The sequence below is a fragment of the Perca flavescens genome, chromosome 21 (assembly GCF_004354835.1).
Source record: "Perca flavescens isolate YP-PL-M2 chromosome 21, PFLA_1.0, whole genome shotgun sequence".
Lineage (NCBI taxonomy): Eukaryota > Metazoa > Chordata > Actinopteri > Perciformes > Percidae > Perca > Perca flavescens.
The window spans coordinates 14,559,528-14,575,787 of NC_041351.1; the positions used below are offsets into that span (position 1 = coordinate 14,559,528).

Genomic DNA, 16,260 nt, shown 5'->3' on the forward strand with positions numbered 1-16,260 from the left:
TTTCTGAAATGCAGTGTATAATTTTCTTTCCGTTTCTCAAGAAGAGGGTAACTAGTAGTGAGTCACCCTTTCATTACCTCTCGATCTGTGTTACTCTTCTCCCTTTCCTTCTCACACTTATACTATCAATTTCCCTCTTTTGGACTCCTTGCAATTTTCCAATATATATTTTATATATATTTTTTTTTTTATATTTTATTTAGAATCTAATACGTAGAACAAATTAAGAATTACAAAGACCAAAACAAACTTCAAACCCCCCACCCACCCCTACCACTCCCCCATGCATTCATACCACAATCATCACCACAATCAACTCCACATTCATAGTTTTAACAAAAAAAAAAAATATAAATAAAAAGAAGCACCAAGCAAACAAAATTAATAACAAAGAAAATAAAAACTTAACATAAATCAATCCTCTAATTCAAGTAAACAAATATTCCATTTCTTTTCATGCTCAATTATTCTGTTATTTGTTGCTATAATTGTTTCCAGCATATGCTGATGATAAACTCTATTCTTAAAGTGTTTTATACATGAATTTGATATAGTTTTAGCTTTAAAAATAAACATTTTACCTATCAAAATAATCATATTCAAAAAGTGTTTGCATTTACCCTCATATACACATAACAAAATATTCTGTGTGATTCGCAAAACAATATCCATAGACTTTAACCATATCTGTATATTGGCCCAAAGTTTAACAACATGCGGGCAAAAATAAAACAAATGCATCAGGTCTTCCTCCTCATCCCCACAGAACCTGCAACAAGGGTCTTTTTCTATCTGCCATTTAACCAGAGACTTTTTTGTTGCAATAATTTTATAAAAGATTTTAAGTTGAAATATTCTGGAATATGAATCAATTGTAGTTCTATAGATTGTTTTAAAGTAATCTTTACACAAAATTGGTTCATTAAATTTGTCTTCCCAAAACAGGCAGGTTCTGTGTGGAAAAAGTACTATACTAATACATTTCTAAAAATGAAAGTCTCACCTGAAAAGGGTGAACCGAAGTAAGAAAATGGCAGGGAAAGTTGGAGAGTGTCTGACAATGAGTGTGAAAGCTCTGGAAATCAGCTCCAAACACGAGGGAAAGACGGATGAAGCAGACAGAGAGAAGTCCTTACCTTCTCTGAGGTACAGGCCCGTTGTCCATGGCTTCTACAGTCAAAGCGTAGCTCCGCCCAACAGTGAGCTCAACACCTGGTGCCACGGTAACGACCCCAGTGCTGTGAAAACAGTTCATCAATTAATTACATTAGTATTAGATGATTAAAAACACTAGCTTCATATTTAGCGTACAGGCATGAGCAGAGGTGGAATGTAACTAAGTACATTTACTCAAGTACTTTACTTAAGTAAAAATGTGAGGTACTTGTACCTTACTTGAGTCTTTTCTTTTCATGCCACTTTCTATTTGTATTCCACTACATTTCAGAGAGAAATAATGTACTTTTTACTCCACTACATTAATCTGACAGTTTTAGTTACTAGTTACTTTACAAATTAAGATAAAATATAAATAAAATATGATTATTTATTATAAATTAAACTACACAATTAAACACTTAGTTGATTGAGAACTGTTTGGATCGTTTCCAGTTTCTAAAATGTGAGGATTTTTCTGCATTGAGTACACTTTTAATACTTTAAGTACATTTTCCTGATGATACTTACAGACTTTTTCTTAAGTCACATTTTCAATGCAGGACTTTTACTCGTAACAGAGTATTTTTTACAGTGTGGTATTAGTACTTTAACTAAAGTAAAGGATCTGCATACTTCTTCCACTACTGGACATGAGAGTGGTATCAATCTTCTCATCTAACTCTGCAAAAAACAAATCTAATTTCTCAAAATGTAAAACTATTCCTTTCACATTCAAATAAAAATCTAAATAATATCACAATGCAGGTGATATATTTACCTGTTGCCAATAAGAAAATGTCCCTGGTGGCCAGCTAAGACCCGATAGGTGACTTGACCATTGGGACCTGCATCAGAGTCGACTGCTGCCAGCTGGGAAGAGATACAAAAACAAACGCTCACCATCCATAAAAAGCATTTAATAAAGTATGTTGCAAATACTACACACGTACCACAAGTCAGAACCGTAATTAATACATAGTGTGTGTTTGACAGTGCGCACCTGTAACACAGTTTCTCCAGGCATCATGTCAGTAAACAGGTTGACATTATAAGATGCGTTCGCAAAAGTCGGAGTGTTGTCGTTTGCATCCAACACAGTTATCGTCACTGTAACCGGAATGCTTTGCTGGACGCCGTCTGATGCCAAAAGCTGGAGAGACACAGAGAGAGAGAACAAAAGAACAATGTACACTGTATTTTTCTTGACTAGAGCAAAGAAATAAAATGTTCCTTCTTTGAGAAAATGTTACACTCGAGCTACAAAAAGCTACCTTTTGAGAATCCTGAGGTGGGTGGACTGTGTACTCAATATGTCCTTGACATCTTGATAGTGTCTGTTTGTTTCCTTGTTTCTTTTGAGCTAGATGTGTTCTGTGTTTTTTCAATCTAAATCCCTGTTTTGGGTTTATTTATATGTGTTTGGGGGTGCAACTGAAAACTCTTGAAACTTGTGAACAAATCTGTCCCAGCTGTCTCTCCTTGATATTTCAATTCACCTTAACAATTTCCTCTCAATGACTGCTGTTCCCCACTGCCTTTAAGAAATATAAAGTCTGCTTAGAATATGTATGAGACACAAAAAGAGCCATGAACAAACATTTAGTGTCCAATTAATCATTATGCCAATGTACTGTACATTGTTATTAAAACAGTGCCCATTGCCATGCCCCCCATGCCCCCCATGCCCCCCTTCTAGCCCCACCCCTGATTTACAGTGACAATGGGCACTGTTTTAATAACAATGTACAGTACATACACACACACACACACACACACACACACACACACACACACACACCATTGGGCTAGAGTGCTGTCAATCTGGCAATTGTGATTTCCTTTGGATCAGAGTAATGCCACTTGACTGCCTGTTCTGCCAATCTTCCCAGCCCTTGTCACATGACCAATTTATTTTTCCATGATGTCTATCCAAAATTCTGATACCATGGATCCAGCACAGGAATTATTTTTGAAACAAGTGGCAGACTGAGCCTAGGGAAAATGTGTGTTGTACACGGATATACAATTTGTTTAAAATGAAAACAATGTTGTTCTAGCCTATCAAATATTTCCTATATTTCTAAGCACATTTTCTATGCTGTATTCAGACAAAATAAGCAGGTCTTTCGCCGTGATGGTCTCCTCTGTTCATTATTCAGCACACAAACATTTAAATGCACTTGTATGCTAAGAACAAATGAAATGAATCCAATTGAAATGTCCATGATGATATCAAAGTGCATATCAACAGAAGCGACAGAAGCTTCTTCGCTGATACCAATCTTCTCCGCAATCTCATCTGCCAAGAAGCTGATTGACTCCTTTAAATGAATATCATCCTCCATGTCTCATAGCTCGCTCACTCTCCTCCTCAAGTTTAATTTCTCCTGCAAGGCTTTCATGATGATTACTGTACACCTCTGCTTTTCAATCAATACACCAGGCCTTCTGCTTTTCCTATCTTTCACTTCCAAATCGCTGCAAACACACACAAGAACGCATTAACCCATACATTATGCTGCACTCCCACCACACGTGCACACACACTGCCAGCATCACCAGACGGAATCTTACAGATAACAGACTGCTGTACAGTACATCCAATGGCAAGGCACACTAAGAGAGTTGTGGGAGTAAAAGTAGCAATACCACAGTGTAGAAATGTTCAGTTATACGTACAGTACAAAATAATGTACCACTGTTAATGATGCAGCTGGTAAAAGTAGGGCTATTTTTAATTACTTTATATACTGCCAGGTAGCTTTTGAATTCCCAGCCCCCCACCCTGGATTCTGATGTGTAGTGAAGTACAGAAGAAGTATAAAAGTAGCAGGAACTGGAAATACTCAAGTATCTCAAACCTGTACAGTTACTTAAAGGTCCAATATGTAATATTTGTACTGTAATAAATCAAAAAATGACACCAATGCCTCATCAGATATTAAGGAAACATGTTAAACTGAAATACTATCTTTTCTGACAGCAATGCTAATTTCAGTATTTTTTCTTTTTGAAATTTACATTCCGTGACGGAATTTATGTTTATGTTTTGATCTGTGTGTTGTTATCAACGGCCCAGTTTGACAGGCAGGCCGGGTTGCCAGATATACGTGTAAAAACGTAAACTCAGCGCGCTACAGCTGTAATGTTAGTACAGCCATGAAAGCAGCAAACAAACGAACAGGATCAACGGAGATAGATTCTACATGACATAAAAAAATGAAAACAGCATGTTTCAGTAACAGTAACAGTTGCGTGACCAGAGACGTAACAACCCCCTGGTAAATATTGGAGATGTATTTGAAAGATGGAGACAGCTTAGAGCCCAAAAGGACGCAGAGTTGGCTTATTTTCTCCTGAACCGGTAAGCATAGGGATGGGCATTTTTTGTCATTTCAACATTTGTGTACTCACATTGAATTATATAGCTAGAGTAACCGAGTTGGTTACTCGCAAAAACAATTGAGACATAGCCAGTAAAGTGATCCCGACTGGTCCTGGCTAACGCCGCCATGCTAACTGTTAACGTTACCGGGAGGACCAGGCAAGCAGCCCATGGCTGTTTACAATGTGTAGTTCAGCGGCTGGAGCCGACAACGGTGAGTTATTTTAAGCCACGAGAGGGGGGCTGTAAATCGGGAAGAGGAGACTATGAGTTTGCAGTGTGTTTAGCGATTGTTGCCGTAATTCTAAGCCAATGAAGTGTGTTCCGTCGGCAAGGTAGTGGTATTTTTAGCGTTTCGTATTGTAATTCTAAGCTGAGGAAGTGTGCCTGACTGGCGTGTGGAGAGGACAGTGAGGTTGTTGTGTTTTTAGCGGTTCATACTGTAATTTTAAGCCAGAAAAGTGTGTCTGTTAGTTGGTTACAGAGCTCCACGTGAGCACGGGCTTTTATGACTGTCAATAATAGCCAGCATCTAACGTTAGCTACTCGGCTGTGCTGTGGAGTAATGTCTGACTTCGTGAGACTAGCATCTAACGTTAGCTACTCCGCTGTGCTGTGGAGTAATGTCTGGCTATGTGAGAAAAGCGTCCAGCTACATTGTTGTGAATGCTGCGGTCTCAGCCTGGCAACCCCCGTGAACTTCGAGTCTGGGCAGGAGGGGGCGGGGGAGACGACTCTCCAGTATTTTGAATTGGTAGTGCAGTAACTATTTTAACCGCTAGCTGCCAGTATTACATACAATATTACATATTGCACCTTTAAAGTAAATGTCTTTCCATTACTTCAGATACTCTGTGTTAGATTGCACTGAAATAAGAATAAGAGAGGGAGAATGGCAGATTGAGAGGGAGAGGAACAGCAGAAGAAAGGAGGGATAAAAGTGCAAAGTGGACCAGCAGAACACAACCATAATGAAGACAAGGGGCGGACAGAAACAGGGAAACTGACGGAAAGAGGTAAACACAGAGGGGCAGCAATCACTGTAACAAGCCTTGTTTTCTACATCTATTTCTGCACTAACCAGTTATTGCTAGTCATGCTCAACAAATTTGTAGGAGCAGTGTTACAATATGAAACAAATCCATATTTAAACATTGGTAGAGGTATATGTCTATGAAAGATTGTAATGCACTAATCTTCCTATCTTTGCTTCTTTTCTTCTATATCTTTCATTATTTGTGCTTCTGGTTTCCCCTCCCCATGGCCCTTGTTCATTCTCTCAGTAACCTGCTCTCTTAATACTAATCTCTCGTTCACCTGCGCAGCCATCTCTTGCATTTTCTCTCCCCTTCACTTTTTCTCGCTTCTCCCTTCCCTACTGGTAAAATTAGGGTTAAAATATTCCTGACTTCATTGAGCTACAGGTGCATATACATTCATCTTCTCTTTCCTAGCCATCTACCCCCCTCTCCTTCTGTTGTCTTCTTTTCCTCTGGGCTTGTTTTTCATTTCTCACTCCTCTTCTCTTATTTTGTCTCCCGTTTGCACCCCTTCACTAGATAAGATTCTTTTTTCAAGAAGGCCACTACGGTTTTATCAAGGGTGTCTGATTTGAGGTTGGAGTTACTCAAATGCATTCAGACATCTCTCTCTCTCTCTCTCTCTCTTACATATTGTATATAATGCACACAAATGCAAAGGCTCTATAGTACCGTGAATGTATAGGAGTCTTGTGTCTCCCTATCCAGTGGCTGCACCAGGGTGAGATATCTTCTGATTCCAGTAGCAGACACAGAGAAAACATTAGAATAGCTGTCCGATGAGAACTGGAGCTGAGGGTCCCTGGTCTGTTGGAGAGAAAGAAAGATGTTTAGGGGAGAAGACATTTCAGTCAGTTTTCTTTTATAACCTAGGGAGATACTGTTCGATGTCCGCCATATTGGTAGCGGAGCACACATAAAGCTGGTACACATTTACATGTGAGAGCTACCCAGCACACCCACAGCAATGGAATGATGGCAGAGACTTGATGCACATACAGTGAATAATCAAAAGAGCAGATAACAAAAGTGAGAAGGCAATAATTATATCTGTCTCTCTCTTACAAATTAATATATTTTACAAATTGAAGGAAAACTGGAATAAATGAGGAGAAACATAACAGCTCAGAGCAAAGAAGTGCTTAGACAGGAAAATGTGAATGAAAAACATCTCCAAGGTTTTCTTGACATAGCAATTCTCCTACGAGGTGTGTGTGTGTGTGTGTGTGTGTTATACTCAGTGATGGAGAGGCAATCCTCATCCAAGTCCTCCTCTGACATTATCCACACAGTCACCTCCTCTGAATGTGTGTGTGTATGTGTGTGTGTGTGTGTGTGTGAGAGCTTTCATTCCAGATAAGGCTGGCTCAGCAGGGAAGGGGGGCTGATAATATTGTCGATGTAGCCAGTGTGGATATTGAGTCATAAATAAACACACACACACACACACACACACACACACACACACACACACACGTCGTATGCACACACATAAATAAAAATGATGGACGGCACATAAAAGCAATTAGGACTAATCATCATTGTTGGTACTTAATGCTGGAGGAAAGACCAGGGTTAGCAATATTTAAAATAACTCAACATATATCATACACACAGTAACACACACACACACACACACACACACACACACAAACACACACACAGTGACACACACATTATTCCCTGCTGTGGGAGTCTTTTAGAAAGCAATGAACCAAAGCTTGTTTTTGTCAAAACGCCTATGCTACATCTTAAACAAACTAAGCTCTTGGGAGTGCATCGGCGATAACAATGCAGCAGCACTGTAAATTCTTACATTATCACTGAGAGGCAATTTAAGAGGGACATGGTTTTACTATCCAGATTCACATGGAAGTTAGATAGGGCACTTCACACATTGCAAGCAAGGCACAAAATAGAGAGATTCAGTAGAAGAAAAAGAAGGGCTGGAATAGATCGCCTCAATTGCTCGATCCTTCATTTCTGTACAGTACTTCCTGTGTAAACACTGTCACCATGCTGCTGGTTTTGTTTACATGGTGATTTAACTGTGTTTAGAGAAAATAATTGGCTTGTTTCCTTCTGTTTACACTCTTGAGTCCTGCAGTTTAAATTACGACGGGTTAGGAAGTTCCAAAGTGCCAGAATATAAGGATACATCAGCACAGTATACAAGTAACAAATGATTGTCAGGTAAACCCCTCCCCCAAAACAGCAATTGTACAATTATACTGTGGCTTAGCAGTCCTAACAAGGTATGGCAGGTCTGTCTCCCCGTGGTGAGCATGGTGCTGTAGTAAGTGTACTAGTGAGAGATACTCCACACCTAAACAGTTTGGAGGGTTGTGTCTTTTTAATCATTTATTCATTTATTTCACTTTCCAAAATCTAAAAATGAAATAGGCAAAAGCAGAGAAATAGATAAAGCAGTATGTTTGTCTGCTCTACCTTCAGCTGCAAATGTGAGCACGCTCCGCTACCAGCCACAGTTGGTATTTCAGCTGGCAAACTCGAAGCCGCCGGCTAGAAATGAGAAGCCTGCTTTCGACTACATCATTCCAAATTAAATTTAAAGATTAAATCTGTCAGCATTATCACTGTTAACTGCATATATACAATAACTGGTGGTTGAGCAAATGGTCAATTTCCACATGGCAAATCTTTACATGGCATGTGTCAAATGGCAAACTAAAGCAAATTATTAATATGTTGTCATTAACATAGGGCAATAGGCATAAGAATTTAGAGCAAAATCAATTAGGGAACTATTTTCTGTTGTCAAAGACTGTCCTAGTTAACATCAACCAGTTGAAGCTTCAGAGAACTCAAATGCAGAAGGGGGCAAAGGTAGAATGAACGACCCCAGCTGATACCTACAGGCCTCCCATTGGCTGTCCGCTACAAAAGAAGTAAATGTTATCATACAAGTAATTCCACAGAGGTGTGGGGCTACAGCATAATACACGCATACAAGGTACAAGGTTTTCATAAACACTAAAGTATATTAAAGCCATAAATTAATATTTTCCAAATTCTATTCTGCATTGTTCTCTGTAATTACAATCACATTTTTCTGAATATGAAGTGAGATCATTTGTATATGTCAGAACCTCACCTCCTCCACATCGTTGTCCAGAGCTACGATGGTCAGCGGTGCAGACAGGCTGGCAGTGGTCGCTATGGTTGTTCCCACTGGTGAGCCCTCGCTGACGTAGCCATGGTAACTGGTCTCCAAGAAGTAGGGTGCCTGGTTGTTTTTATCCAGAACTTCAATTTGGAGGTTAGCAAAAGCTGGCAAGGGGTGACCGTTGTCCTGCTCTGCCTAAAAGGAAAGAGAAAACAATTGTTCATCATCACCCGAGTAATAATTACAGCCGCAATTTCCTACGGGTCGGCTGTAAACTGGCTGGTCCTCCTGCCAGAGCGACGTCCTTATATTTTAAAGTGGATCGTAGTTTTATTCCGCATGAAGAGCTGCTTGTCCTTCTACTTAATTTTTTATATATATATATATATATATATATATATATATATATATATATATATATACATATATATATAATTAGCTCAGTGTGAAATTTGACTTTAAAAAGATTTAAGCCATCAGGAGAGCAAAGCTCATCAAATGTTATTATATAATATCTGCTACAGGTAGGTACAGGTACATATTCTCGTTTGAGCCACTTTTTAAACCTATATTTGTTTACATTTTAGCAAATTGGCACCATTAAATGTATGCCGAGTTCCCTTTTAGCAGTTATTGTTTGCAATGTACCCATGGGTGTACAGGCAACAACACTGGATTAACTGTCTTTTTTTCTCTGATTTGCAAGTTGATTTATGGACGTTTACTTGCAATAATGATATCCGTAGTAAGTGTAACTCACACTGAATCATTAGATCATGTGGGTTCAAACTGCTTTACCATCCCAGGAGTACACCTACTGTAATACAGTGTCATCTTATAATACACAATATCTGTACACTCATTTACCCAAATCTATACACACCTTAACTACCGCAAAAACATCCAAAAGAGGAAAAATTGCATGTTTAATTTCAGTGGAGCAGAACCTGATGTATGCATGTTGGTTAGCCTAATTTAGACAAAAAACACCTTCACACAGCATGGGATAGTCCTAATGCTTCACAATTACTGGCACTTAATATGTTTAGGGGAGACTACTTTTAATGGACAGAAACCAGGAAGCACCACATAAATAAATTGAGGACAAACAATTAGTCTTTATCTAAGATTACAGATTTACTGATCAACAGCTTGATGGATGATTGAGGGTTAAATGCAGTAAAAAAACAACAACAACAACAAAAAACATTGAAAATTGCACATTGAAAGGGGAGGGTGCTGTTTCCATAAGAAACATGCTGGGAGAAAAATCAAGTTAAAGCTCCTCTGCTTGCAGTTCCAGTGTTCCTCACCTTGATAACCAGATCAAATCTGCGGTAGAGTTCTCTATCGATGGGCTTTAGTAGCAGGAGCTCCGCTGTGGTTCTGTTCAAGTTGAAATATTCTGCATATGACTCTGGTTTGCCTGAGAGAGAAACAGTAAGAACTGAGCAAAAACAAAATACACAAAAAATAGGGTGGTGTGTGTGTCAGTATGAGACAGGGAGAGACATCAGTTATTGGTTTAAGAATCAATGCACGTTTGCCTGGTGGGTGTTTAGGGGAAGTATAAAAGGTACATGGAAAGGGGAGAGGGGTAGGGCAAGACAGCGAGATGGCTAATGCTCCCAGTTTTCTCATCTCTGCTCTCCACAGGTGGGGATGCACACATACACACACACATACATATATATATATATATATATATATATATATGGTGCTTTAGAATGCTGCGTTGCTTAGTTGGGAAATCAGGTGATTACGGCTGTTTGTGCGAGTGCCTATCTTCTTCTTAAGGTATGTCCTTGAGACCACAAATCAAGCCACTTTGCAACAGTCAGCTCTTTGAAAAACCTTTGTTCGCCACAGCAATTACCAACCATTGTTCATATATTGTCTTATGAAGGCCATGAGAGCTAAAAACCAAACTGCTATTAATATTTTCTTTTCATTTTTAAAAAGTAGATCGTGTAGGAACTGCAGACTTGCAACAGATTCTTCTGCCCTTTGTGAAACTGTCTCTCACAATCCTTACTCAGACAGAGATTAGTTTCACAGGAGGAGTCTGGAAAATGCAATCAAGTCGGTGTCAAGTCAGTACATTTTTACCAACTATGCAGATCCTCCCCTACTTATGAAACATTAATAGGCAGACAGTTGCATTGCTGTAATTTTTGGAAACAACAATTGTTTTGCATACAGTATTCCTCTGCTGAGTTAATCCTGTATCTAAACATGTTAGTGCCCTCTTCAATAACCATAATAATCCTTTCCTTCATTTAACAATTAGGCCTGGGCTTAAGGAGCCCTGAGAACACAGATCTGCATTGACAAGATTCTGTGAAGCCCTACTGTATGTGAACAGATGTGCTGATGTCACTCTGAATTACAATGCTATCTTTATTGCAGTAGGTAAATGGTCTGTTAAATAATGTGTTCTTGTTGTGTGACCATTCAGGACAACTGTTGGGATTCTACATTTGTTTGTGTATGTTTCTGTGCCAGCTAGTACGCTATATGGATAAAATAATCTATTATGGTATATTTGCAATTTGATATAGCAATTCAGTAAATGTTTTGGTAAAATCAACTGAGAAACTGTTTAAAAAACAGACAGGAATATCTGGTTTTCGGCTAAGAAAACAAATTAAATACTTACAAATTAAGGTACATAATCACATTTACAAATATCCAATATTGCAACAATGACTACTGTATAATGGTCTAAATCTGTAGATGGCATACAAATGTATACTGTCTCACTGTATATATTGCCTTATTGCTCAACACTAGTGCCAACCAATCCAACCCAACAAGATGTAAATCTACCGATGAGGATGGAGTATAGAATCCCTGGCCTGTCAGAGGGAGGTTGTAGATTTCGGTCTTGGTCCACAGCTTGAATGGGTGGAGTCACATTGACAGGATTCACCTTATTCTGGAAACAGAACCAAGGAGGGAATTCAACTTGAATATCACAACCATTACTTAACAAATTGGCAAAACAAAGAGTTTAGTATGAAATACAGCAAAAACAGTAATTGAGAACTTGCGCCACAGTGGCGTAACGTTTCTTGCACTTTGTGTAGTTTTATTTTGAGAGTGAAAAAAGAAAGACAATGTGAAACAAGAATGATTCAAACAAACAAACAAACTTGACAGTGCCAGCTTTAATTAAAAACAGCTCTTGCTTAGAAACAACCAAAATGGGAAAAGATATTAAAAATATATATTTCTTGGCAGTCGGTTCCACTCAGTTGTTCTAAGGTATGAGGAAAAGCTTTACCTAAGTTATTCATTTATGTAACAACAAGCTCTGAGCAAAGCAAGAGAAAGTTAAATAGGAGGAACAGGATAATCAATTGTTGGCAAAAACACACTGTGGTATATGTTAAATCCTATATAGAGCATGCATGCATGTGCACACTAAAGAAGTAGACAAAATATCACATTCAATGAATTTGATCCATTTATACTGTGCATATGTATCGTCCTGCTCTGTATACACACACACACACACACACACACACACACACACACACACACACACACACACACACACACACACTATGAGTCTGCAGGTTTGGATCTCTATCTGTATGCAAGTGTGGCCAGGCTATAATGTTGACTTATAATAGTGTAATATGCTGAGGTGTAGGTAATACGAAGAGCCCCATTAAATGTCTATAGGATAAAATCTAAAATCACTAAAGCTATAAAATGTCACGCCAAACACACCCAAAAGACTGCATATGTTCCCAAATGTGCTCGAATGCACCAGCACACACGTACAGTATATACGTACATACTGTATGCACTGTACAGGGCAATGTGTTCATACACTTGCTATGATACAATACTTTACCACCACACCTGACGTGCAGCACTTAAAATCTACTAGCCATCACAGTGCTATATTTCCTTGCCTGTCACTAAGAGAGTAGAGGAGAGGGACGCAGGCAGAGAAGTAGTTATGGCGAGTAATGACGTGGAGTAAAAGAGGGTGTAAATATATGGAAGGGAGATGAATCTGCCACGAGTTGAGGGTAAACAGGGAGCTGAGAGAGATGTAAATGCAGCAATGACAAAAAGGAGAGCCAGAGAAAGACAGCCAGGTCTCTGAGAACACTGAGGTACTGATACTACAATTTGTGTCATTGACAATGACAATCATCTTACACACCACTTCACAAAGGATACTTCTACAATGTAGAAGTACAAAAGCGTCAGACGTGACAGTAAGCAGTGAAAGAAAGATCCTGTGTTAAATGTGAGCTGTAAGGAGTTCAACTCTTCAAAATGAGAGCATATGATTTCTAACATTAGACAGACAAAGTGTCACCCACCCTAAAAATTAAGAGCACTGATATTGTGCAGGATACTATCAATATCATTGGCAATATCTGTGTTTTTAGACCAACACTGACAGCCTTTTCAAGATGACTCAGCAGCAGTTATTCTAAAAGACCAAAAAAATCCTTTATGATGTGAAACGTTTAAGTACTGGTATGCAACAAGCTCAGCTTCAATACATTTACTTTAATCATGTGTGGGAAAAGGCAAATTCGACCCTTGAGTGTCCACATTACCCACTCCAGAGTTTGACCTCCCTCCTTCAATTCCTCACTTTAGAATGCTAAAGAAATAACACTGTCTCATTTACACTTGTACCTATTAAAGGGCACAACCTTTAGCCCCCTTCACACAGCCTGTTCAAGGTGGTAATATGAAGGGGAATCCCTGTACAAAAGGGGCTTTTGTTTAACCAATACGTATTGCGCATGCTGACTCGCTAGTGTGGCTTACTTCAATTAGGGCTGCAAATAACGAATATTTTCATTATTGATTATACTGTAAAATGTCCAGAAATCATTACCAAAAACACCCTCACAGTTTCTCAAAGCCCAACTTTTTATATTCAAATGGCTTGTTTTGTCCAACCAACAGTTAAAAACAAAAGCTAAATTCTACCAAATTCACAAGCATAGACAACAAAACATTTGATAAGCTGCAACCAGCGATTGTGTTTCGGAATCATAGCTTTAACCCCCTGGAGACTGAGGATATTTTCACACACACTAGTCTTAGGTATGTAACAAGCAAAAACACTTTCATCTGATCCATTGTTTTATACAATTATTTTGCAATCTAGAAACTATATGCCCTATTGTTTTGGGATCAAGAGTTGGCAGTGGGAGGGGTAAAGTGATTGTTTAGTCGATTATAAAAATTGATACCAATTAGTTTTCTGTTGGCTGACTAATTGATTTATCAACTACTCATTTCAACTCTAAAAAATATTTGTATTGAACACTGCCTCGAGTGGGTACGTGAACTATGTGAGATAAGTTATCCACAATTGTAGGATAGTGTAGGTTTAGTGAAACCAGATAAACTGAACTCACTTCATGATACAAGTCCAAAATATGGGATCCCCCAGCAAACACCACACTGGGCCGGTCATGCTCAAAGATTCTTTACTACCTGGGCTTTAAATTCTTACTGTCAGAAACATGCAGGTAGGCAGAATGAATCAAGCAAACACTGCAGAATCAGCATGCAGAAAATCAGCAACAGGTATTAAACAGACATGAATGACTCAGCGACTACAACAACTAAGCAGCAGCACCTGGCAAATGTGTGTGGGGGAAACTGCCTGTTATATGTACTGGGGAACTAATGAGCAAATGAGCAGCAGCTGTGCAGGCAGGTGGCTGATCCCAGGAGCAGTGAGGAAATCAATAAGGAAATAAGGAAAATCCCTGAGGGCGTCTCGTGGTCAGGTGAGGCTTTGTGTCAACCACTGAGCTCGGCAAGGCTTTGTGGTGCAACGGCGACACAGCACTCCCCCACACATAAAAAAATAACAAATTTACACAATGCAGTGTGCCGCAGTGCTGCAAAGTTGTAGTCCATGTTTGAAAGCAGCTACAAAATAAAGTTATAGCATATAGTGCCGTAGTCTTTGATGGTTTGTTTATCTCAATGTAACTCGTAGCCAATCAATTGCCAGTCTGACGTAATGACAAACTAAATGACTGGTCAGGTCTTGGGGGAGTTGTTTATCGTAGTGTTCAATAATCTATTTTTCCCTTACAGCTTTCAATTTGAGTTGCAGAGGCAGCGACATTTTTAAAGTGCATGTGTGAACATGGCCTGACAGCCAACTCCTCTGCATTAATGACCAGCATCTTGGTGTGTATGTGTGTGATGGGGAGAGAGACACAGAGAGAGAATAGTTATGTTGGCTCAAAGGCTCTGAGGTTGTCATATTGTATCAGTCTGATTAGGACTCAAATATTACAGTGCCTTGAGTCTCCTCACTTCACCTCGCCATCTTTATTAAACCAAAGTAACAGCAGCTCTTTGCTGTCCTTTCCACTTGTTTTGTATTTTCACCTCTCTCATTGCAATTTCCATCCATCCATCCATCCATCCATCCATCCATCCATCCTCTAGTCCTGCTATGTCCCCTTGGCTTCCTCTTTTCCCTTCATCAACAGTTTGAGGGGAGCAAACCTGAATCTTGAGCGTAAACTACATTCATTGCATTGGGGTTCATTCAAGCAGACTGTATCAGAGTACTCACGTCGGATGGCTTGAAAGTCTAGTCTTAATCAATCAAATAGGGCCCCTGAGAGACAGCTGCTTTGAAAAGATAGAGGTGAATTCAGGCGGACCTAATGGGAGAGATCATGCTGTTGGCATAAACATGCCATAATTCAAATGACCTGAGTTTAGTTTAAGTTTATGATTGTTTTCTGCAGAGCATCTCACAGTTAATGTATCCCCTTGGTTTATCTATATGTGGTTCTCCTTTTCATCTGTTGAGCTATTGTGGATATTGCTGCTTATGCTAACTCTTTGACATTTAATAGCAATCAAATTGCTGCTACCTCCTCTGGAACTGAAATGTGTGCAGACCAATTAACACACAGCAGTAGAGGTGTCATTGAGATGGAGAAGACAATTATTGCTTCTGTTTCAAGAGTTGTAAAATCCATCATAAGGGTTTAAACAATTACATTTTATGTCTGTTGTCAAATTATTTTCTTTTACTAACAGAGTTTTTCACAGCAGATATTTTGACTTGTCATAGCAGGAGAAGCATAGGTGTAACTAATAACATTAGCAATGGCTTGGTCAACAAGAAATTAAGCCATGCCAGAGAGCCGGCGTGTACAATGCAAGGGCACTGGAACTGTCAAAACTACATGGGATGCAGCCATCATTGATTTGATCAAATACGCTTGTGCTTTTCCTGCTATGATGACATGTCAAAATGTCTGCGATCCCTAAATATGATCTTTAATCTGACATCTGTAAATGCCCCACCTACTGTAGTGAACAAGGATCACAGTCTCATTCAAAGAGTGAAAATAGAAAGGGTAAGCAAAGCAACAGTCTGTCTGAAATTTTGTCTTTACTGGAGTGATGTTGCAAGATTATAAATACTGGAATCAGTGAAGTATCTGGAGTCAGCAGCAGTTGTGTATTGGGAGCATATTGACATGTGAGAAACAATCTGTGTTTGATGCAACACGTTTTAG

General features: G+C 39.1%; 1 protein-coding gene across 1 annotated transcript in view; it reads right to left on the reverse strand.

Annotated features, from left to right (window-relative positions):
- The window catches only part of LOC114548571 (protocadherin-15-like), a 142,330-nt gene that overhangs the window by 105,996 nt on the left and 20,074 nt on the right, over positions 1-16,260 (reverse strand). The window contains 7 exon segments of the mRNA XM_028568558.1: positions 1,137-1,238; positions 1,937-2,028; positions 2,159-2,308; positions 6,256-6,390; positions 8,699-8,905; positions 10,024-10,136; positions 11,540-11,648. Of these exon segments, the coding sequence (XP_028424359.1) occupies positions 1,137-1,238; positions 1,937-2,028; positions 2,159-2,308; positions 6,256-6,390; positions 8,699-8,905; positions 10,024-10,136; positions 11,540-11,648 (908 nt within the window).